The sequence below is a fragment of the Macaca mulatta genome, chromosome 19 (assembly GCF_049350105.2).
Source record: "Macaca mulatta isolate MMU2019108-1 chromosome 19, T2T-MMU8v2.0, whole genome shotgun sequence".
Lineage (NCBI taxonomy): Eukaryota > Metazoa > Chordata > Mammalia > Primates > Cercopithecidae > Macaca > Macaca mulatta.
In genome coordinates, this window is record NC_133424.1 from 51,295,057 (window position 1) to 51,319,660 (window position 24,604).

The 24,604-nt window shown below is 54.0% G+C and overlaps 1 protein-coding gene across 4 annotated transcripts; it reads left to right on the plus strand.

Moving 5' to 3' along the window:
* The first annotated feature begins 395 nt into the window (after nt 1–395).
* Nucleotides 396–24,269, plus strand: MAP3K10 (mitogen-activated protein kinase kinase kinase 10). 4 transcript variants are annotated; one of them, XM_077982816.1, is made up of 11 exons: nt 396–501; nt 918–1,674; nt 7,307–7,487; nt 13,187–13,335; nt 13,825–14,000; nt 14,604–14,850; nt 17,707–17,823; nt 21,488–21,659; nt 21,759–21,871; nt 22,199–22,897; nt 23,660–24,269. In XM_077982816.1, the coding sequence occupies exons 2-11, from the start codon at nt 993–995 to the stop codon at nt 23,980–23,982; spliced, it is 2,859 nt and encodes a 952-aa protein (XP_077838942.1). In that variant the 5' UTR covers nt 396–501; nt 918–992; the 3' UTR covers nt 23,983–24,269. The 4 variants fall into 4 exon arrangements, with proteins under 4 accessions (XP_077838942.1, XP_077838941.1, XP_077838939.1 ...); XM_077982815.1 differs by having other exon boundaries at nt 396–492; XM_077982813.1 differs by having other exon boundaries at nt 396–481.
* The last annotated feature ends 335 nt before the right edge of the window (nt 24,270–24,604 follow it).

Below are 24,604 nucleotides of genomic sequence, written 5' to 3' on the forward strand. Positions count from 1 at the left end.
TCGGCTCGGGGGTCCGAGGGACTGTCCTGCCTCAGGAACCGGGTCCAGGCTGCGTTCGCAGCTCTGGGCAGTCACCGTCATGCATGCAGCTCCTATTTTTCGCGTTGCTAATCCCGTCCGTTGCAATGCATCCTATCCTGGGCCGCGGCCCCAGCAGGGTCTGTGAGGAGCGCTTCCCCCAGCCCTGGGCACCCGCTACGCCGCGTCCGAAGGAGGGGCCGAGGCCGGGCTCATCTCCCCGGGAGGACTCCCTCGGCCCCGTGGGGTGTCATGTCCACTGAGGCCCCAGGCTGGCCGCGGGGCTCTGCGGGGGGGCGCTGAGGGCCGGGCCCCGAGGCCGCATGGCCGGAGACTACAACTCCCAGGCGGCACCGCGGCGGCGGCGCCCACACGTCACTCGGGCCCCGCCGGCTGCCCCGGGAAGCAGCACGGGCGGGGGCAGGGGCTGGGGCCGACCGGGAGGCCGGTGCCAAGGATGGGGGCCGCCCGACTGCCCCGCGCGTGAGGAGGCCGAGGGGCGCGCCACCCCGACCCGGGGCGGCCGCCCCAGGGGCCCCGCCACCCCCGCCCGGCCCGGCAGTCGTGGCCCGGGATGCGGAGCCGGGGGCCGCCGGTGGAGCTGCGCGGGGTGAGCGGCGCGGGGAACAGGGACTGCCTGCCGCCCTCGCCCTCGTCCCCCACCGGCGGACCCCGGTGGGCATTCGAGAGCCGCGCGGCCAGGCCCTCTTAGTCACCTGCCGTTTGGGAGGCACAGGTGAACCTGCCGCCCCACTCCCACCGCGCCCCGCCCGGACAGCCAAATCGGAAGGGTCGAGCCTGCCCTTTGAAAGGGGTTTTTTTCTTGCTCCTGCGGAGGGCGCCCCAGCCATGGCCCTCAGGAGCCCCCTAGACACCGCAGGGACTGCCCTCCATCCCAGCCGCCGGGGCCCGCCCTCTGCATCCCGCGGGCAGCCTGTGTGAAGCGGCCTCCCGCAGCCCCCGGCCCCTCCCCCATGGAGGAGGAGGAGGGGGTGGCGGCCAAGGAGTGGGGCACGACCCCCGCGGGGCCCGTCTGGACCGCGGTGTTCGACTACGAGGCGGCGGGCGACGAGGAGCTGACCCTGCGGAGGGGCGATCGCGTCCAGGTGCTTTCCCAAGACTGTGCGGTGTCCGGCGATGAGGGCTGGTGGACCGGGCAGCTCCCCAGCGGCCGCGTGGGCGTCTTCCCCAGCAACTACGTGGCTCCCGGCGCTCGTGCTGCACCCGCGGGCCTCCAGCTGCCCCAGGAGATCCCCTTCCACGAGCTGCAGCTAGAGGAGATCATCGGTGTGGGGGGCTTCGGCAAGGTCTATCGGGCTCTGTGGCGTGGCGAGGAGGTGGCCGTCAAGGCCGCCCGGCTGGACCCTGAGAAGGACCCGGCAGTGACAGCGGAGCAGGTGTGCCAGGAAGCCCGGCTCTTTGGAGCCCTGCAGCACCCCAACATCATTGCCCTTAGGGGCGCCTGCCTCAACCCCCCACACCTCTGCCTAGTGATGGAGTATGCCCGGGGTGGCGCACTGAGCAGGGTGCTGGCAGGTCGCCGGGTGCCACCTCACGTGCTGGTCAACTGGGCTGTGCAGGTGGCCCGGGGCATGAACTACCTACACAATGGTGCCCCTGTGCCCATCATCCACCGGGACCTCAAGTCCATCAACAGTAAGTGGTGTCCTCTCCCCAAAATTCCTTCCACAGAACCTCTGGAGGCCAGGCCTAGGTGGTGGGAAACAGGGTGAGGGACACCAGATGACACTGTGCCTGGTGCGAAAAGGGGCAGCAGTATGACACCTTCAGGATGAAGGTGAGGTAGGCCTTGCCGGCCTTAAGGGAGAAAAAGGAGGCTCAGAAAGGTTGAAGGACTTAACTGTCTCCCAGGCTGCAGAGTCACAATCGCTCAATAAACATGTATCCATGAACACCTGTGTTCCTGCGTGAACAGGACAGATGCAGTGCCTGCCTTCAAGGTGCTTGCCATCCAGCCATGCTGCCAGAGTCCACCAGGCAGAGACAAAAAGAGGCTACCCCATCTGGAGTCACTGTCTCTCAACCCCAGCACTATTGGCACTTGAGGCCGGATCATTGTTGTAGAGGCTGTCCTGTGAATTGTGAGTTGCTTAGCGGCATCTTCAGCCTCTTCCAACTAGATGCCATTAGCATTCCCTGCCCCCTATCCCCAGCTATGACAACCAAAAATGTCTCCAGGCATTGCAAATGTCCCCTGGGGGGCAGAATCACCCCCCAGTTGGGAACCATTTCCTGGAGTCTTCATAGGCCCAGCTGGCCAAGGCAAACTGGAAAAGACGAGGGAGGAATTAAATGGATGTGGCTTATATAAAAGCTTCCAGGCGGCCTGACAGGTTCTCCAAAGTTGATTGGTTGGTTGAATAAATAATGGAGCCAGGTAGAAGGGAACGTTCTACCGGACTCATTTCTAGATCAAGGAGCTTCATGTGGCATCAGCAAGTATTAACTGAGCACCTATTAAGTAGGAGCCCACCTGGGACTAAGATAGCCATGGTTTCTGCCCTGAAGGTACTCACAGGTTAGCAATTTCATTCATTCATTCCACAGATATTTCCAGAGTGCTGTGTGCCAGACCCTGTCCCAGGGATACAGCAAGAAAAAAATCTTACATTCCTGGCTCTCCCATTCTTGCTCTGCCCCATCTCACTCCCTTTCATTTCTTCATTTATTTGTTAATTCTTCCATTTGTTAGTTACCAGACCAGATCATGTGCTAAGCAGAGGCATCAGCAGTGGAGGAAGCCAGCATGTCCCCAGCCCTCACATCACTCACACTTAAGCCCTGAAATGTGAGGGTGCCCCCTTTGCTCTCAACACCCACATCTCATCTACTCCTGATTTCTGTCATCTTGAAATTTACTTTAATCCATCCCACTGTTTTTATGAATATATTGCTATTCCCTCACATATAGCAATTGTAAGCCCCTAGAATGGAGGGACTGCATCTTCCTTGCCTCCCAAGCCTAACATTTGTGTATCAACAGAGAGCTTGGCTGGGCGCAGTGGCTCACGCCTGTAATCCCAGCACCTTGGGATGCCGAGGTGGGTGCATCATCTGAGGTCAGGAGTTTGAGACCAGTCTGACCAATATGGTGAAACCCCATCTCTACTAAAAATACAAAAATTAGCTGGGTGTGGCGGCGTGCACCTGTAATCCCAGCTACTCAGAGGCTGAGACAGAAGAATCGCTTGAATCCAGGAGGTGGTGGTTGCAGTGAGCCGAGATCACGCCATTGCACTCCAGCCTGGGTGACAGAGCAAGACTCCATCTCAAAAAAAAAAAAAAAAAAGAGCTAATACATGACCACGATGTGCCAGGGCTGGTGCCATGTCTGGGGAACTGATGCTTATGCCCCAGCACCTCTAAAATGTTGGGTAAATGGAGGCAGGGCCACCCAGCATGTTCCTGTCGATGGCTGGGGCTCCTCGGTCCTTCCTCGCCCCTGCTGATTGACAGCACGCCCCACACCCCCAGGTTTTTTGTAGCCAATGTTATCTGGCCAAAGAGTCAGCGGGCCTCTTATGGCCAGGGCTTCCTCCTGGGTGATGGTTCTGCTCTGCGCCAGACACAGAGGACACAGTGCCTCCGCAGCACTGCTTCCCCACTCATCCTACCCTAAGGAGCTCCTCACCTGCCGTCATTCATTCATTGGTTCGTTCCACCAGTAATTATTAAGCGCCTAGTCTGTACTAGGCACTGTCCTCAGCTCTGGGATTACAGAAGTGAACAAGGCAAGATTTCCCCCTCCCCCCATTATGGAATTTATATTCTGGTGAACAGGAAAAAATGATGAATAGATGGATACCAAAATTTCAGAGAGTATCAGGGGCTCTCGATGGATTAAGGCAAAGGCTGGAGCAGAGGGTTTCTTTACATTGGACGGTCAGGGAAGGCAACATTTGAGCAGAGACCTGAACAAAGGGGACCCAGCCTTCCAAAGATCTGGGGAAGGGGAACAGTGGGGCGTATATCCTGAAGTGGGAGTGAGTGTGGCTCATTGGAGAATAGCAAGACCAGAACAGCAGGCATTGAGGCAGAGATGGGAGGAAGTAGGATCAGAAAGGCAGGCAGGAGCCAGATCACATAGGACCTTGAGGGCCATGGCGAGGACTTGGGGTATTTTATTTGATGTAATGGAAGCCATTAGAGGATTTGAAGCAGGGAGTGACATGGTCACATACAGATTTTGAAGGGGGACTCACGTAGGCCCATCCTGGGAAATACAGAAATAAAGCATAAAACCATGAGACGTTCCCTCTGTCACGGGGTTTCGACACAAACAGGAGAGGTGGGGACTTAAGAAGGGAAAGCTTCTGCAGAGGTGGAGTCACAGGCTAGGAATTTACAGGGTGGGGGCGTGCTTCCAGGAGGGATGGCATTGAAGCTGGACTTTTTTTTTTTTTTTTTTTTTTGAGACAGAGTCATCTCAGTCTATGATCCAGGCTGGAGTGCAGTAGCATGATCGCAGCTCACTGCACCTTCCACCTCCCGGGTTCAAGTGATTCTTCCACCTCAGCTTTCCAAGTAGCCAGGGCTACAGGCGTGCGCCACCACACCTGGCTAATTTTTGTATTTTTGATAGAGACAGGGGTCTCGCCATGTTGGCCAGGCTGGTCTCGAACTCCTGACCTCAGATGATCCACCTGCCTTGGCCTCCCAAAGTGCTGGGATTACAGGCATGAGCCACCGTGCCCAGTCTGAAGCTCGGCTTTAAAGGATGGGCAGGATTATCAATTGTGTGACCCTGGGTGATTTGCCAATCTCTGCCACCTTCAGTTCCTTCATCTGCCAAGTGGGCATGATAGTAGAACTACCTTAATTATTATGACTGGTAAGTAGCCAGGAATGGCAAAAGAGAAAGGTGGAGAAATTCAGAGCAATTATGGCAACATCACACACTGATAATAACAGCTAACACTTTTAAAGGCCCTATGGTTTCAGGCAATAAATTTTTACTGTAACGGTAGAAGGTAAATTCTGTTACCAGCCCCATTTAACAGAGAAGTCCCGTTGTAAAGATTAAAGTAAACTGTACAAGGGTATGCAGCTAGGAAGAAGCAGAGCTGAGATTCAAACCCAGGCAGCACACTGTATATGTTGGGGCCTCTGTGTGATGGAAGGTAGCAAAATATCCCAGCAGTTAAATTGGGCTCTGATGACAAAAGTAATTCAAGCCTTTGTCCTGCCATCTTCTAACCATGTGATCTCTTGGCCAAGTGACTTCTGAGCCTCTGTTGGCTAGTCAAGAAAAATGGGTTGTGGCTGGGTGCAGTGGTTTACTCCTGTAATCCCAGCACTTTGGGAGGCCATGGCTGGAGGATTGCTTAAGCCCAGAAGTTTGAGGCTACAGCAAGCCATAATCGTACCACTGCACTCTAGTCTGAGTGACAGAAAAAGACCCTGTCTCTTTATTTTTTTTCATTGAGATGGAGTCTCGCTCTGTCATCCACGCTGGAGTGCGGTGGCGCGATCTTGGCTCACTGCAACCTCCACCTCCCAGGTTCAAGTGATCCTCTCACCAAAGCCTCCCAAGTAGCTGGGACTATAGGCACCTGCCACCATACCCAACTACTTTTTGTATTTTTAGTACAGTCAGGGTTTCACCATGTTGGCCAGGCTGGTCTCGGACTCCTGACCTCAAGTGATCCACCTGCCTTGGCCTCCCAAAGTGCTGGGATCACAGGTGTGAGCCGCTGCTCCTGGCCAACCCTGTCTCTTTAAAAAAAAAAAAAAAAAAAGCGGAGGGTCGTTTGTGAGTCAATTCATATAGAGAGTTTAGCACAGTACAGACACTAGCCATGATCCTCATCACTGTTAGTGACAACCCTGGTAGAAAGTAAGCTGGAACCATCCAGTATGTTTAGGGAATACATCAGTCAGATTTTGTCACAATAATGCTGTGTAATAAGCTACCCCCAAAACCCGGCATCTTAAAACAACCATTGTTTATTACTGCTGGTGCATTTGCGGACCAGCTGGAGGGTAAACCGATGGAGGCTGGGCTCAGCTGGAGAGGCTTTGCTCCAAGTAGCTCTCATCTTCTTGGACAAGCAGGCTAGCTGAGGCATGTTGTCATGGTGATCAGACAAGTGCAAGAGGGCCCACAGACATGCGAGGCCTCGGCTTGGAATTGGCACCCTGTCATTCTTAGCCAAAGCAAGTCATACGGATACGGCTGAGCCAGAGTCAAGGTGCTCTCTGCCCGTTTTTTTTTTCTTTTTTTTTTTTTTTTCCGAGACAGAGTCTCACTCTGTCACCCAGGCTGGAGTGTAGTGGCGTGATCTTGGCTCACTGCAACCTCCACCTCCCAGGTTCAAGCGATTCTCATGCCTCAGCCTTCTGAGTAGCTGGGATTACAGGCGAGCACCATGAAGCCTGGCTAATTTTTGTATTTTTAGTAGAGAGGGGGTTTCACCATGTTGGCCGGGCTGGTCTCAAACTCCTGACCTCAAGTGATCCACCCACCTCGGCCTCCCAAAGTGCTGGGATTACAGGTGTGAGCCACCATGCCCAGCCATACTCTGCCTCTTTAGCAGAAAGAATGGCAAAGTCTCATGGCAAAGAGTGTGGACACGGGAAGGGGTAGAATTGGGACCCTGACTGCAGTGTGCCACAGGGGTGACGGACACAGTGGGGAAGCCACGTTCCTCCCTTCTGCCCACGGTTTGCAGTTCCTGCTTCCAGGATAACTGGGAACTCAAGGCCTGGATGACCAAGACCTTGGCTGTTGTTTCTTTTTTTTGAGACAAGGTCTCAATCTGTTGCCCAGGCTGGAGTGCAATGGCAAGACCATGGCTCACTGCAGCCTCAACCTCCCAGGCTCAAGTGATCCTCCCAACTCAGCCTCCCAAGTAGCTGGGACTATAGACATGCACCACCACAACCAGGTATTTTTAAAAATTTTTTGTAGAGATGGGGTCTTGCTATGTCGCACAGGCTGGTCTCGAACTCCTGGGCTCAAGTGACCTGCTTCAGCCTTGGCTGTTGGTTCTCAACCATTCATGGAGCTCCCCAAAGCCCAGGACAGAGTCAGGAGGGCGGAGGACACAGGAGGAGCTCCCTACTCCCTCATGGGAGCCTGGGACAGGGATTAGACCTGGGTGGAGGGGCTCATGGATGTTCCAGGCCAGGAAAGGAGCTGCCACAGAGTGGGGCAGCCTGAGGCGGTGAGAGGAGAAAGATGTTTCTGACAGAGGCAGCGGGCCGGAACACTTGGGTCTGCAACACGGCAAGTCTGGGGTGACCCACCTTTCTTCCCACCCCACAGTCCTGATCCTGGAGGCCATCGAGAACCACAACCTCGCAGACACGGTGCTCAAGATCACAGACTTTGGCCTTGCCCGCGAGTGGCACAAGACCACCAAGATGAGCGCTGCGGGGACCTATGCCTGGATGGCTCCGGAGGTTATCCGTCTCTCCCTCTTCTCCAAAAGCAGTGATGTCTGGAGGTGCTGAAAGGCGCGGCTGGGATGGCCTCTGCGGAGTGAGGGAGGGAGGAAGGGGTGAGGGCAGAGTGGGAGGAGGGTCTCCTGCTGAAGCCAGGGTCTCAGTCTGACAAAGGGGCCTGCTGGCAAGGTCAGGCCACCACCAGACAAGTGCGGGTTACCTGTTCAGCTAGCACAAACGGCAACTAGGGGGCACATTGGATTAGAATAAAAAATTCATAAGATCTAGAGACAAGGCCGGGTGCAGTGGCTCACACCTGTCATCCCAGCACTTTGGGTGGCCGAGGTGGGTGGATCACTTGAGGTCAGGAGTTTGAGACCAGCCTGGCCAACATGCTGAAACCCCGTCTCTACTAAAAATACTAAAATTACCTGGGCATGGTGGCGGGTGCCTGTAGTCCCAACTACTCGGGAGGCTGAGGCAGGAGAATCACCTGAACCCAGGATGCGGAGGTTGCAGTGAGCTGAGATCGTGCCATTGCACTCCAGCCTGCGTGACAGATCGAGATTGTGTCTCCAAAAACAGAAAAAATTTAAAAAGGCATAAAGACAGCATGTAGATGCCAGCACTGAAAGCCCCTCAGACACGAGCCCATGCACCGTCCCATCTGTTAGACGGGAAAATGATGAATTCACTCATTCATTCATTGATCCACCTGCACCGGGTTCTAGGGATATAGCAGCAAAGAAAAATAGACGCAATCCCTGCCCTCAGGAATAGTAAGTAAATAAAGATACAAGAAACTTTTTTATAAAGCTGTTTTTAAGAAAATTATAATTTTTAAAGATAATTAAGTACACCAGAAAAAAGTGTTAGTACGAAGCACGAGGAGGCTGAGAGGAAGGCGCTTTGAGGGCTGGAAGACTACTTTTGGGAACGCTTCTCTGAGCAATCTGAGAAATGATACTTCATCTGAGTTCCGAGTGGCAAAAAGGAACCAGCCACGAGAAGTTTGGGGGAAGAAGCTGCCCAGTCAGGGGGAGCAGGTACCCGAAAGGAGGTGCTGAGGTGAGCGTGGTGTGTTCCGGAAACAGCAACAAGGCCCACGTGGCTGCCACTGTGCAGGCAAGGCAGAGAGAGGTAGGAAATGATGTAGGAGAGGGAGCTGGAAGGCCCTGTGGGTGAGGGAGTGGCCTTCAGGTTTTATTCTAATGAAGTAGGAGGCCATGAGGAGCCATGTCTGAATGGCGTGGTAGCTCACACCTATAATCCCAGTATTTTGGGAGGCCAAGGTGGGAGGATCACTTGAGGCCAGGAATTTGAGACCAGCCTGGTCAACATAGTGACACCCCATCTGTATGAAAAAGAAATTTTTAAATTAATTTTTGTAAAAGGAAGTAAAGAAAAGCTCCTTTGGAGGTTGGGCATGGTGGCTCACACTGGTAATCCCAGCACTTTGGGAGGCCGAGGTGGGTGGATCACTTGACGCCAGGAGTTTGAGGCCAGCCTGGCCAACGTGGTGAAATCTCATCTCTACTAAAAATACAAAAATTCTGCCGGGCACAGTGGCTCACGTCTGTAATCCTGGCACTTTGGGAGGCCGAGGTGGGCGGTTCACTTGAGGCCAGGAGTTCAGGACTAGCCTGGCCAACATGGTGAAACCCCATATCTACTAAAAATACAAAAATTAGCCAGGCGTGGTGGCAGGTGCCTGTAGTCCCAGCTACTCGGCAGGCTGAGGCAGGGAAATTGCCTGACTGCAGGAGGCAGAGGTTGAGATGGCACCACTGCACTCCAGCCTGGGCGACAGAGCAAGACTCCATCTAAAAAAAAAAAAAAACTAAAAGCTCCTTTGACTGTTAGGTAGAGACGGCCAATGATGGGACTGTTGCTGTCACCAGTGAGAGTTGATGGTGGCCGTGGAGACTTTCAACCCAGGACCTTTTGCTTGGTTGGAGCCAAACCTGGGTCTCCCCATTTACTGTTCCCGTCAATTCCCAGCTGAGGCTCCAGACTGTCCAAGCAGCAAATTAATGGGTATGGGACAGAGACAGGAAGTCTCCAGCTCAGCCTAGAGCAGAGCAGCTCTTTGGGAGAATTTCCAACTGGCTGTACATCAGGCATTCATTTGTGTTACCTTTTTTTTTCTCTCTTTTCTTTTTTTTTTGGAGGGGGACAGAGCCTCGCTCTGCCACCCAGGCTGGAGTGCAATGGCACAATCTCAGCTCACTGCAACCTCCTCCTGCTCCCAGATTCAAGTGATTCTCGTGCCTCAGCCTCCCAAGTAGCTGAGATTATAGGCATGCATCAGCCGATTTTTTATATTTTTAGTGGAGACAGGGTTTCACCATGTTGGCTAGGCTGGTCTTGAACTCCTGACCTCAGGTGATCTGCTCTCCTTGGCCTCCCAGAGTACTGGGATTACAGGCATGAGCTACCATGCCTGGCTGGTCAGGCTAAATCTTTCTGGCGTGGTCCTGTCCTGTACTTACCAGGATGCAGGATATCCACACCTCCCAGCCACAAACTTCAGTAACACTCCCAGTCATTATAACAATCAAAATACCCCCATAGGTTTCCAGGGACATGGGAAAGAGGGGAGGATCATGCTCCCCTCCAGTTATAAACCACTGTTTTTTCCCCCACCTTGTGTGGTCTCCATTCTCAAGTTTACTTCATGATCCAAAATGACTGCTTGAGCTCCAGCATTTTTTTTTTCCTTTTTTTTTTTTTTTTTTTTGAGATGGAGTCTTGTTCTGTCGCCCAGGCCAGAGTGCAGTGGCGTGATCTCGGCTCACTGCAACCTCTGCCTCCTGGGTTCAAGCAGTTCTCCTGCCTCAGCCTCCCAAGTAGCTTGGACTACAGGCACGTGGCACCACGCCCGGCTAATTTTTGTTATTTTATTTTATTTTTTTTAGTAGAGATGGGTTTCACCATATTGGCCAGGATGGTCTTGATCTCTTGACCTCGCGATCTGCCCACCTGGGCCTCCTAAAGTGCTGGGTTTACAGGCATGAGCCACTGTGCCCGGCTTTTTTTTTTTTTTTTTCCAAACAGGGTCTTGCTCTATCACCCAGGATGGAGTACAGTGATGACATCACAAATCATTGTGGCCTCAACCTCCTGGGCTCAAGTGATCCTCCCACCTCAGCCTCTCTAGTAGCTGGGACTACAGGCATGCCACCATGCCAGGCTAACTTTTTGCAGAGATGAGGTCTCACTTTGTTTCCTAGGCTGGTCTTGATCTCTTGGGCTCAAGAGGTTCTCTTGCCTTGGCCTCCCAAAGTGTTGAGATTACAAGCATGAGCCACTGTGCCTAGCTCCAGACTCCAGCTTTTTTTTTTTTTAAGTTCTGGGATACATGTGCAGAACGTACAGGGTTTGTTACATAGGTGTACGTGTGCCATGGCGGTTCGCTGCACCCATCAACCCATCATCTAGGTTTTAAGCCCCGTGTGCATTAGGTATTTGCCCTAATGCTCTCTCTCCCCTTCCCCCTACACCCCAGGGTCCAGCTTTTATGTCTACATTCCAACCATAGGAAGGGGAAAAGAGAAAAAGGGCACCCTTTCTTTTTTCTTTTTTTTTTTTTTTTTTTTTGAGACTGAGTCTTGCTCTGTTGCCCAGGCTGGAGTGCAGTGGCACGATCTCAGCTCACTGCAAGCTCTGCCTCCCAGGTTCACACCATTCTCCTGCCTCAGCCTCCCAAGTAGCTGGGACTATAGGCGCCCACCACCATGCCCAGCTTTTTTTTTTTTTTTTTTTTTTTTTTTGAGACAGAGTCTCACTCTGTCACCAGGCTGGAGTGCAGTGGCGTGATCTCAGCTCACTGCAAGCTCCGCCCCCTGGGGTTCAAGCAATTCTCCTGCCTCAGCTTCCCGAGTAGCTGGGACTACAGGCATGCGCAACCACACCCAGCTAATTTTTGTATTTTTAGTAGAGACGGGGTTTTACCATGTTGGCCAGGATGGTCTCGATCTCCTGACCTTGTGATCCACCCGCCTCGGCCTCCCAAAGTGCTGGGATTACAGGCATGAGCCACCGCGCCCGGCCAGGCACCCCTTCTTTTTAAGGACACTTCCTGGAAGCTAGTTGCCTACTACACCCCCTCCTACATCCCATGCACCAGAACTGTGGTCATGTGGACATGCCTAGCTGCAAAAAAGAATGGAAAATGCATGCAGGCAGCATGTGGCCAGCTCAGTTCACCAGCACTGTCACTGAAGAATGGGAGGCCGTCAGCTGCATGGGGGCAGTGATTGTGTCTATCTCTTCCCAGTGTCTAGAATGGTGCTTGGCACACAGTAGGCACTTAATAAGTATACGTTGAATGGGCCGGGCGCAGTGGCTCATGCCTGTAATCCCAGCACTTTGGGAGGCTGAGGCGGGTGGATCACCTGAGGTCAGGAGTTGGAGACCAGCCTGGCCAACATGGTGAAACCCCGTCTCTACTAAAAATACAAAAATTAGCCGGGGTGGTGGTGCGCACCTGTAATCCCAGCTACTTGGGAGACTGAAGCACAAGAATCACTTGAACCTGAGAGGCGGCGGTTGCAGGGAGCCAAGATCATGCCACTGTACTCCAGCCTGGGCCACAGAGACTTTGTCTGAAAAAATATATATATGTGTTGAATGAATGCATGAGTGGATAGTGGGGGAGACCAGGGATCTACTCCAGAATAAACACCACACAGAATGGCCATCAGGATCTGGGAGGATGTCGAGTTTGCAGGGGAAGATAGCCTCGTAGGGACCACAGCACAGTGACGCATGCCCTGGTACCATGGAGCCACTGAGGGCACTGTCGTGGGCAGCAGGCAGACCTGAGTCCAGGTGTGGCTCCACCACTCACTAGCTGTGTGACCTCAGGCAAGCCCGTTACCTCTCTGAGCCTGCACTTGCTCATCAGATAAAGCAGGAGTCATACCAAATCCTTCTGCCTTACAGGGCTGTTGTGAGGATTACCAAGTGCCTAGCACAGTGCCTGGCCTGCAGTAAGCACTTTATAAATGTTAAATAATGTTAGCTGGTTTTTAGAGGTAAGTGCTGAGTGTTTTGGGGAAACATAGAGGAGGGGCCTAGCTTTGGAGGCTATGGAATCAAGGAAGGCTTCTTGGCGGGGGGGGGGGGGGGGCAACCTGAGTTGAGACTTGAGGGACAAATAGTTACACAAGAGAAGAGTGTTCTCCACAAAGGGAACAGTATGTGTGAAGGCCAGAGGTTAGAAAGAACAGGGCCTGTTCAGTATTTAGTGTGGCTGCAAGATGAAGTTGGGGTTAGAATGGGCTGAGAGCGTTTGGAGGTGAGGCCGCAGGGGTCATCAAAGGCCAGGGCCGAGCAGGATGGATTTAGGCAGGGTGCAGTGGCTCATGCCTATAATCCCAGCACTTTGGGAAGCCGAGGCAGGAGGATCACTTGAGCCCAGGAGTTTGAGACCAGCCTGGGCAACATAGTGAGACCTCCATCTCTACAAAAATAAAAATGAGAAGGATGGATTTGCCCAGTAGGAACACGGGACCTGAAGATTTTCAGGTAGGGGAGAGGGAAGAGAGGCCGAGCAAAGGTGAGACATCAGAGAGCCAAGCGCACCCCATCTATTGGAGAACAAGGCCACAGAGGTCAAAGCAAGTTCTTGTGACCTCATTGGCTGGGAGTGGGTGTTGGGGTGAGGGCGGCCCTGCATGGGACCAAGGGCAGGGCTGGGTATAGGTGAGGATTGGGGTGGGCTGTGATATCACTCCTCCCTCTCCCCTGCCTGCAGCTTCGGGGTGCTGCTGTGGGAGCTGCTGACTGGGGAGGTTCCCTACCGTGAGATCGACGCCTTGGCCGTGGCGTATGGCGTGGCTATGAATAAGCTGACGCTGCCCATTCCCTCCACGTGCCCCGAGCCCTTTGCCCGCCTCCTGGAGGGTGAGCCAGGGGCCCTGTGGCGAGGGTAGGCTCAGCTTGAAATGGCAGGGACCTGTGGGCCCAGACCTCGCCCCTTCACACCCATCCATACCAGTGGGCCTGGGAGTGAGGGAGAAGGGACTAGAACTCACTGGACTCTAAACAGTCTCCCCGTGGTTGGCTCCATTCCCCATGCCCCAATCCTTGTTCAGGCCAGGCCCAGAGCTCTCCAGGACCACCTGTTAGGACTCCTTGGCCCTGGGATTCCACTGTGATCCTGACTGCACCACCAGCTTCTCCTCGGGGTGCAGGTCCCGGGGTTTCTCTCCCAGCATTTCACTGAGTGGAATTGGCCAGGAGCTTGGCTTTGAATTCCTTCCCCTCAGCTCCATAGCAGCTGTTTGTCTGCAGTCCCCAGAAATTCCGCCTTCCTCTGAGCAGGCTGAGTTCCCAGAACGTGACCACTGACACCTCCACCCCCCACCACTGTCCTTCCTCCTCCCACCCCAGAATGCTGGGACCCAGACCCCCATGGGCGGCCAGATTTTGGCAGCATCTTGAAGCGGCTTGAAGTCATCGAACAGTCAGCCCTGTTCCAGATGCCACTGGAGTCCTTCCACTCGCTGCAGGAAGACTGGAAGTTGGAGATTCAGCACATGTTTGATGACCTTCGGACCAAGGAGAAGGTGAAGGCAGGGGGCAAGGTGGGAAAGATGGAGCAAGACCCCTGAGTTCTGATGCCTTGGGCTGCTCAGAGACCCCTCCCCTGAACCCCAGCCTTTGGGTCCATGCAGGGTTAAGGGAGCCTTTTTTGCATATTAAGAAAAGACAGCCTCCTGTTGGTGGATTAATAAGAAAAAGGCACCCTGTACTGAAGTACTTACAGGTGACACTGCATGATGTCTGGGTTTGGCTTTAAAATACTACAGCAGAAACGAAGAGAGGGCCAGAGGAGAGAAGGACGGGGATACGAGATTCGCAAAGCATAGGTAATTGTTGAAGTTGGGTGATGGGTACAGGGGGGTGCACTGTTCTTTGCTTTTGTGGATATCTGAAGTTTCCTAAATTGAAGAGTTAAGAAAGAAAAGCACCCCTTTCTTTGGGCTAACACAGTTCCCTGCCCTGGCACCCAGCTTGGATAGCAAAGCATGAGTCGGGTGGTGAACCCAATGTGCCCCACAGCAAGGTACCCTTGTGTGAGGCACCAACCAGACCCAGCAGCCCTGGGTCCCTCCCCAGGAAGCGGAACAGCTAAGCCCCTCCCCCCAGCCACCACCTCTCCTCCCCAGGAGCTTCGGAGCCGTGAGGAGGAGCTGCTGCGGGCGGCGCAGGAGCAGCGCTTCCAGGAGGAGCAGCTGCGGCGGCGGGAGCAGGAGCTGGCAGAACGCGAGATGGACATCGTGGAAAGGGAGCTGCACCTGCTCATGTGCCAACTGAGCCAGGAGAAACCCCGGGTCCGCAAGCGCAAGGGCAACTTCAAGCGCAGCCGCCTGCTCAAGCTGCGGGAAGGCGGCAGCCACATCAGCCTGCCCTCCGGTACCCACCCGTGTCCCCAAAGCGCCCCCCAGAGGCTGCTGGGAGCAGCCCTGACCTAGGATTTATCTCTTCCTTTTCTTTTTCAACTTGTTTTTATTGCTAAATATATCACACATAGTCAGTGATCAAGCCCAGTGCAGTGGCGAGCACCTGTAGTCCCAGCCTACTCGGGAGGCCAAGGTGGGAGGATCACTTGAGGCCAGGAGTTTGAGACCAGCCTGGGCAACATAGACCCCATATTTACCAAAAAAAAAAAAAAATGTTTTTTAATTAGCTGGGCATGTTGGCATGCAATTATAGTCCGAGCTACTGTGGAGGCTGAGGTGGGAGGATCACTTGAGTCCAGGAGTTCGAAGCTGCACTGAGCTGTAATTGCACCACTGCACTTCAGTCTGGGCAGCAGAGCAAGACCCTATCTCTAAGGGAAAAAAAAAGAAAAAAAGAAAATGACCAAAAACCTGTACAGCTAAGTGAGTTACTCCAGTCACCCCCATGAAAGCAAAGAGAACCTCACAGCCATCCCAAGTGCTTTCCACCTGCCCCCTCCAAACACAACCTCACAGCACACTCTGAGAGGAACATCTGTCTTGATACTTAGGACAGTCACTTCTGAAATTTCTTTTCCATTTTAGCTCTCTTTAAAAATATCTTTTAATCTGGCCAGGAGCAGTGGCTCATGCCTGTAATCCCAGCACTTTGGGAGGCCAAAGTGGGTGGATCACTTGAGGCCAGGAGTTCTAGAGCAGCCTGGTCAACGTGGTGAAATCTCACCTCTACTAAAAATACAAAATTAGCTGGGCATGGTGGCGCAGGTGCCTCTAATACCAGTTATTTGGGAGGCTGAGGCACAAGCATCGCTGAACCCGGAAAGCAGAGGTTGCAGTGAGCTGAGATTGCGTCACTGCACTCCAGCCTGGGCGACAGAGCGAGACGCTGTCACGAAATATGTAATTAAGATACACATATATATGCTGATATTTGACCATTTTTGACCTACAAAAACAGAAGTTTACATGGATCAACCTAATAACTGGATCTCAAGACTTAATCAGATTCAGATTCAAGTTTGATTTTATTTTCCCCCACACTGCTTCCCAGGTAATGCATTCAGGAGGGAGGCACGTAGTGTCTGCTTGTCTCTCTCTGTGATGTTACAAGCCAGAAAGCAGTGCCTTAAGCAGCAGTGGACAGTGGAAATATAATGCAAGCCACATTATGCAAGCCATAAATTTAAATTTTCTAGTAAGCTACACATAAAAGCAAAAAGAATTAAGAGATGTCAATTTTAATATTTTTTATTAGGCCAGGTGTGGTGGCTCACACCTGTAATCCCAGCACTTTGGGAGGCTGAGGCGGGCAGATCACCTGAGGTCAGGAGTTTGAGACCAGCCTGACCAACATGGAGAAATCCCGTCTCTACTAAAACTACAAAATTAGCCGGGCGTGGTGGCACACGCCTGTAATCCCAGCTACTCAGGAGGCTGAGGAAGGAGAATCGCTTGAACGTGGGAGGCAGAGGTTGCAGTGAGCCGAGATCATGCCATTGCACTCCAACCTAGGCAACAAGCGTGAAACTCCATCAAAAAAATATATGTATTTTTTATTTAGCCCAATATATCCATGCAATCAATACAAAATAATTGTGAGATATTTTACCTTCTTTTTTCACACTACATTTTTGAAATCCAGATGTATTTTATGTTTATAGCATATCTAAATTTGGACAACATTTTCATTAAAAAATTTTCTTTCTGAGATGGAGTCTTGCTATACTACCCAGGGTGGTCTTGAACTCCCGGGCTTATGCAGCCCTCCCAAAGTGCTGGGATTACAGGTGTGAGCTACTGTACCGGACCTATCAAAAATATTTGATCTCTATTTAGATTTCATAAAAGTTAGAGTTGAAAAAGTACATACACATACCCAAGTTGTTCCAAACATGAGTTTCCAATAATCAAATGGAGTACCCGTTTTTAAAATTTAAACTTAAATTACTGTAATTACAATAAAATAAAGAGTTGACTGAGCATGGTGGCTCACACCTGTAATCCCAGCACTTTGGGAAGCGGATGCTGGAGGATTTTTTGAGGCCAAGAGTTCAAGACCAGCCTGGGCACCACAGTGAGAATTCATCTTTTATATAGATATACAGTTTAAAAATTAGATAAATAGCCGGGCGCGGTGGCTCACGCCTGTAATCCCAGCACTTTGGGAGGCCGAGGCGGGCGGATCACAAGGTCAGGAGATCGAGACCACGGTGAAACCCCGTCTCTACTAAAAATACAAAAAATTAGCCGGGCGCGGTTGTGGGCGCCTGTAGTCCCAGCTACTCGGGAGGCTGAGGCAGGAGAATGGCGTGAACCCGGGAGGCGGAGCTTGCAGTGAGCCGAGATCGCGCCACTGCACTCCAGCCTGGGCGACAGAGCGAGACTCCGTCTCAAAAAAAAAAAAAAAATTAGATAAATAAAGGTTAAACTCCAATTCCTCCATTGCACAAGCCACATTCCAAGTGCTCAGTTGCTGCACGTAGCTGCTGGCCGCCATATTGGACACTGAGGCCTAGGTCCTTGGTCCACTAGAGCTCTTGTGCTTGTGCTTATTAAACCACAGTTCCATTGCTGAGCCTCACCGCAACTTGCTGATTCAGGGAGGGCCCAAGAATTTGCATTGCCAAGAAATTTTCAGCTGACAGTGATGCTGCTGTTCTGGGGTCCACACTGTGAGAACCACTGCATTAAGGAATGAAACATGGCAGTGTTCCCACTCTAGAATTCCTTCTCTGCTTCTACAGAGGAAACTTCCCTTTGGTAATCCCTAGAACCATTTGCTTAGGAAAGCTTCTCTTTCTTTCTGCAGGCTTTGAGCATAAGATCACAGTCCAGGCCTCTCCAACCCTGGATAAGCGGAAAGGATCGGATGGGGCCAGCCCCCCTGCAAGCCCCAGCATCATTCCCCGGCTGAGGGCCATTCGCCGTGAGTATCTCCCAAGGCCCTGACCAGTCAGTCAGTCAGTGAACAAACATTTTTGCACACGATGTTTAAACCTGGCACCAAGCCAGAGTTACAGCAAGAAAGAAGACAAGCCAAGGCCCTTTTCCTCATTCTTATCATGGGAAACAGACAGTAAACAAATAAGTCTGTAAGCAGGATAATTTTTTTTTTCTTTATTTTTTTTTTTTTGAGACAGAGTCTTGCTCTGTCTCCCAGGCTGGAGTGCAGTGGTGTAATCTCGGCTCACTGCAACCTCTGCCTCCTGGGTTCCAGCGATTCTCCTGCCTCAGCCTCCCGAGTAGCTATGGTTACAGTCGCACACGACCACACCTGCCTAATTTTTTGTGTTTTTAATAGAGATGGGGGTTTGAGCATGTTGGCCAGGCCAGTATCGAACTCTTAACCTCAAGTGATCCACTCACCTCAGCCTCGCAAAATGCTGGGATTACAGGCATGAGCCACCGTGCCCGGGCACAGGATAATTTCTAGTAGTTATAAATTATTTAAAGGAGCTCAGAGGAGACATATTAGTCACAGTTCTTCAGAGAAACAGAATCAACAGCATATGTTTAGAAATATAGAAAGAGGGCTGGGCGCGGTGGCTCACGCCTGTAATCCCAGCACTTTGGGAGGCCGAGGCGGGCGGATCATGAGGTCAGGAGATCGAGACCATCCTGGCTAACACGGTGAAACCCCGTCTCTACTAAAAATACAAAAAATTAGCCGGGCGTGGTGGTGTGCGCCTGTAGTCCCAGCTACTGAGAGACTGAGGCAGGAGAATGGCGTGAACCTAGGAGGCGGAGCTTGCAGTGAGCCGAGATCGCACCACTGCACTCCAGCCTGGGCGACAAAGCGAGACTCCGTCTCAAAAAAAAAAAAAAAAAAAAGAAATATAGAAAGAGATGTATTGGCTGGGCACGGTGACTCATACCTGTAATCCCAGCACTTTGGGAGGATGAAATGGGAGGATTGCTTGAGCCTAGGAGTTCGATGCCAGCCTGGGCAACAAAGCGAGACCCCATCTCTACTTAAAAACAAAAACAAAAGAAATAGATGTATTATGAGAGATTGGCCCATGCGATTATGGAGGCTGGGAAGTCCTGCAATCTGATGTAGTTCCAAATCAAGTCCAAAGACCTGGCCAAGCACCGTGGCTCACGCCTGTAATCCCAACACTTTGGGAGGCCGAGGCAGGCAGATCACCTGAGGTCAAGAGTTCAAGACCAGCCTGGCCAACATAGTGAAACCCAGTCTCTACTAAAAATGCAAAAATTAGCCAGGCATGGTGGTGCGTGCCTGTAATCCCAGCTACTCGGGAGACTGAGGCAGGAGAATCACTTGAACCTGGGAGGCAGAGGTTGCAGTGAGCCGAGATCATGCCACTGCACTCCAAACTGGGCAACACAGTGAGACTCAGTCTCAAAAAAAAAAAAAAATTGTCCAAAGACCTGAGAACCTGAGTACCAATGTCCGATGTCTCAGGGCAGGAGAAGATGGATATCCACGCTCATGCAGAGAGCAAACTCACCCTTCCTCCGCCTCCCTAGACAAAAAGCTAACTCTCTTTTTGTTCTATCTGGACCCTCAGCAGATTGGACGGTGCCCACCCACATTGGTGAGGACGATCTCTCTTGACTCAGTCCACTGATTCAAATGCTAATCTTCCAGAAACACCCTCACAGAAATCATGCTTAACCAGCTACCTAGGCATCCTTTAGCCCAGTCAAGTTGATGCATAAAATTACCCATCACAGAAGGGTTGCTATTTTACATCTGGAAGCCCCATGGGAGGAGGTGAGGTTTGAGCAGGAACCTTTGTTCTAAGGATTGAGACAGGCTGAGACCTCAGGGCACCATGCCCCTGGTGGAGGATTGAGACAGGCTGAGACCTCAGGGCACCATGCCCCTGGCGGAGGATTGAGACAGGCTGAGACCTCAGGGCACCATGCCCCAGGCGGAGGATTGAGACAGGCTGAGACCTCAGGGCACCATGCCCCTGGTGGAGGGAGCAGCAAAGGCAAAAGCTGGAGGTGGGAGCAGCGTGGGCTGCTTGTTAGCCCACTTGGCGGGAGCTGAGTGAATGGGAGGAGGACATAGGTTTTGTGGTCAGGGAGTTCTCAGGGCTCAGATCAGGCAGCGCCCTGAGGGCAGGATAAGAGTCTGGATTTTCTTTCCTTTTCTTTTAATTTTCATTTGACACCTTTGGTATGAATTTTTTTGTTTTTAATTTTTGTTTATAGTTCTGGGGTACATGTGCAGGATGTGCAGGTTTGTTACACAGGTAAACGTGTGCCGTGGTGATTTGCTGCACCTATCAATCCATCACCTAGGTAGTAAGCCCATGCATTAGCTATTTTTCCTAATATTGTCCCTCCTCCCACCCCACGCCCCGACAGGCCCCAGTGTCTGTTGTTCCCGTCCCTGTGTCCCTGTGATCTATTTGTTCAGCTCTCACTTATAAGTGAGAACATGCAGTGTTTGACTTTCTCTTCCTGCGTTGGTTTGCTGAGGGTAACGGCTTCCAGCTCCATCCATGTCCCTGCAAAGGACATGATCTCGTTCCTTTTTATGGCTGCATAGTATTCCATGGTGAGACAGGCTCTCGCTCTCTCTCCGAGGCTGGAGTGCAACGGCGCGATCTCAACTCAATGCAACCTCCGCCTCTGGGTTCAAACTATTCTCCCGCCTCAGCCTCCCAAGTAGCTGGGACTACAGGCCTGCACCACCACGCCCGGCTAATTTTTGTATTTTTAGTAGAGATGGGGTTTCACCATGTTGGCCAGGCTGGTCTCCAACTCCTGACCTCAAGTGATCCACCCGCCTTGGCCTCCCAAAGTGCTGGGATTCCAGGCGAGAGCCACCACACCTAGCCTGGTATGGATTTTCTTTTAACTGCCCTGGGGCAGCCCCCAGAGCCATGTGAGGAAGGCACTGAGGGAATCAAGTTGACCTTTTTCCCTCTGGCTGCTGTAAGAAATAAAGATGGAGAGAGCAGTGAGATGATGGAGGCCAGGCCAGGGTGGGGGACTTGGAAGGGACAGATGTCCACAGTCGGGGTTATATGGCAGAGACACAGTCATCGGAGCTTCCTGAGGGACTGAAGGGTGAAAGGCTAACTCCCGAGTTCCAGCCCCTCATTCACCCCAGCACTGTCCCCACCCACAGACCCCCTGCCCTCTGTCTGGGCACCTGCTTTGTACCAGGCCCAGGAGGTCCTGCAGGGGACACAGAGACAAATACCCATACCATGGCAGCAAACTGGCACCAGATAGGTCCAGAGCATCGCAGGGACAGAGAAGAAGGCAGCTGACCCCCAGGGAACTAACTACCCAGAGCTAGAGACTGGAAGCGCAGGCAGCCGGCCGGAATGAATGGTGAAGGGTTAGGCTGTGAAGAGCAGGGGAGGCTGGAGGAGTTGGCAGGGAACCGCTCATGGCCTTCAGTGCCAGGCAGAGGAGCTGGAACTTTGTCCTGACAGCAGTAGGGAGCTACGGAGAAATTTATAGCAGGGAGGGTCACGACTGGAGTTCAAAAGAGCCCTTGGACTCCCAGGCGGAGGGTGGGGCTGAGCCGGGGGCTCTGGAGGCTGGGAGTCCAGTGGGGACAGACCCTCCACCCAGTAACCAAGTGGCTTCTCTGGACCTAGTGACTCCTGTGGACTGTGGTGGCAGCAGCAGTGGCAGCAGCAGTGGAGGAAGTGGGACATGGAGCCGCGGTGGGCCCCCAAAGAAGGAAGAACTGGTCGGGGGCAAGAAGAAGGGCCGAACGTGGGGCCCCAGCTCCACCCTGCAGAAGGAGCGGGTGGGAGGAGAGGAGAGGTGAGGTGTGGCGTGGCGGTGCCCACCCTGTGCCCAAGCCCCAGCTCCCAGGCTCCAGGCCACAGGACTGAGGTCTCCGACTCTCCCTGGGCCCCACAGGCTGAAGGGGCTGGGGGAAGGAAGCAAACAGTGGTCATCGAGTGCCCCCAACCTGGGCAAGTCCCCCAAACACACACCCATCGCCCCTGGCTTCGCCAGCCTCAATGAGATGGGTAAGAGCCTGGGTGCTTGTAAGGGGGTGGGGGTTCCCTGGCCAAAGGGGTGAGCCTCCTGGGGCTGAGGGAAGAAACCAGATTTCACTGGGCCAGTGGGTGGGAGGCCTCCCTGGAAAGGGAGATGGTAGCCCCTGGGGCGTGCGGGGTCATTTCCAGGGGCAGGGACCACCCTTCTCTGAGGCTTCTCAGGGAGACAGATTCAAGAACATGCTCGTGGGCCTTGGTCTTGCTGTTGGAGGGGTCATCGGGGGTCGTCCCTTGCCACAAGTCCCCGTGGGGCCCTGGTCAGCCCTGCAGCCCAGTGATGGCCCTCTCCGGTTGCAGAGGAGTTCGCGGAGGCGGAGGACGGAGGCAGCAGCGTGCCCCCTTCCCCCTACTCGACCCCGTCCTACCTCTCGGTGCCACTGCCCGCCGAGCCCTCCCCGGGGGCGCGGCAGCCGTGGGAGCCGACGCCGACCGCGCCCCCCGCCCGGTGGGGACACGGTGCCCGGCGGCGCTGCGACCTGGCGCTGCTAGGCTGTGCCACGCTGCTGGGGGCTGTGGGCCTGGGCGCCGACGTGGCCGAGGCACGCGCGGCTGACGGCGAGGAGCAGCGGCGCTGGCTCGACGGCCTCTTCTTTCCCCGCGCCGGCCGCTTCCCGCGGGGCCTCAGCCCTCCCGCGCGTCCCCACGGCCGCCGCGACGACGTGGGCCCCGGCCTGGGCCTGGCGCCCTCGGCCACCCTCGTGTCGCTGTCGTCCGTGTCTGACTGCAACTCCACGCGTTCACTACTGCGCTCTGACAGCGATGAGGCCGCGCCGGCCGCGCCCTCCCCACCACCCTCCCCGCCCGCGCCCACACCCTCGCCCAGCGCCAACCCCCTGGTGGACCTGGAGCTGGAGAGCTTCAAGAAGGACCCCCGCCAGTCGCTCACGCCCACCCACGTCACGGCTGCATGCGCCGTGAGTCGCGGGCACCGGCGGACGCCATCGGACGGGGCGCTGGGGCAGCGGGGGCCTCCCGAGCCCGCGGGCCACGGCCCTGGTGAGTGAGGTGCCCCGCACCCAGGCCGCAGAAAAGCCCTTCTTTCCTCCTCTGCCACGGCCGCAAGTCCAGCCCAGCCACGACCCCTCAGGCAGCCAGTCCCCCTGCTGCTTGTGGAAGAAGGAGGGTCTGTGTCCCTTTACCCCTCACTCCTGGAGGCATTGGGGATCTCCAGGGGACTGAGACACAGGTGGCAAACTGATGCCTACAAGGCCAGACAGGTGCCTTTAGCAGTGGTGACCAGCATGGCTATTGCCAATTCTTACACAGCCTAGACACTGTTCTCCTCCATCTGTTAACTGGGTGGGAGATGCGGCCATGGCAGTGTTATTAAGTAGCCACATCAGGCACTGTGCTGCTTGTTGTAAGTTATTATTTTATTTGCTCCTCACCCGTGCAGTGAGGCTCCATTTTTATCCCCCTTCAGAGATAAGCCATGCCTGAGGTCTGTGCGTGAGCTTAGCCCAGTGCAGGAGAGTCGGGAAGACCAGGGCTTTGGCCCCAGCGGCTGCTGCTAAGCAGTAGCTCCAGAAGGTTGAGGAACATGCCAGGGTCCACCCAGAGGAACAAGCAGCTGGGAGTGGTCCCAGCCTAGGTCAAGGTCCCAGGACTGCCACAGTGCAGATGGAAATTGGATGCAGCAAGATCCATGGATTTCTCGAGAGAAACCAGAACTCATGCTTTTCATGTAAAAGCTCTGGGCTTTTCTTAATGCCACCCTCTGCCCCACCCCACTCACCTCCTCTGAACCTCTTTTACCAGGCCCTCGTGACCTTCTGGACTTCCCCCGCCTGCCCGACCCCCAGGCCCTGTTTCCAGCCCGCCGCCGGCCCCCCGATTTCCCAGGCCGCCCCACCACCCTGACCTTTGCCCCGAGACCTCGGCCGGCTGCCAGTCGCCCCCGCTTGGACCCCTGGAAACTGGTCTCCTTCGGCCAGACACTCACCATCTCGCCTCCCAGCAGGCCAGACACTCCGGAGAGCCCTGGGCCCCCCAGCATGCAGCCTACGCTGCTGGACATGGACATGGAGGGGCAGAACCAGGACAGCACAGTGCCCCTCTGTGGGGCCCACGGCTCCCACTAAGGCCTGCCCACCACCGCCCGCCTGGGCAGCCATGAATGTAGCGCCCCAGGCCCCGCCCCAGCCCGCCATGCCACAAGGCGGGGGAGGCCCTGGGCAGGATGTTCACTCTATTTATTGGGGAAGGAGGGAGGGGGGAACACTTAACTTATTCCTTTGTACTCCAGGGGGTGGAGCCCTGTGCCCGCCCTGCACTGGGGAGAGGGTGGGCAGGGATACTCAGGGACAGGGCATCATGGGGGATTTGGCACAAAATGGAGCATTAAAGGTAACCCCTGCCCCCTACCGTACTTGACTGTGTTCCTTTTTCCTTTTTTTTTTTGGGGTACAGAGTCTTGCTCTGTCACCCAGGCTGGAGTGTAGTGGCACCATCTCGGCTCACTGCAACCTCCGCCTCCTGGGTTCAAGTGATTCTTCTGCCTCAGCCTCATGAGTAGCTGCGACTACAGTCTCCCGCCACCACGCCTGGCTAATTTTTGTATTTTTGGTAGAGACAGGGTTTCACCATGTTGACCAGGCTGCTCCCAAACTCCTGACCTCAAGTGATCCTCAGCCTCCCGAAGTGCTGGGATTACAGGCATGAGCCACTGCGCCTGGCCTAGACTGTGTTTCTTTCCCTGGCCCA

Excerpts from the sequence above, each read along its gene's own strand:
- MAP3K10 (XM_077982813.1), top strand. Across the intron at positions 14,851-17,706 it reads CCACATCAGCCTGCCCTCCG|GCTTTGAGCATAAGATCACA; the intron begins GTACCCACCCGT and ends TTCTTTCTGCAG. Across the intron at positions 21,872-22,198 it reads CGCCAGCCTCAATGAGATGG|AGGAGTTCGCGGAGGCGGAG; the intron begins GTAAGAGCCTGG and ends CTCCGGTTGCAG.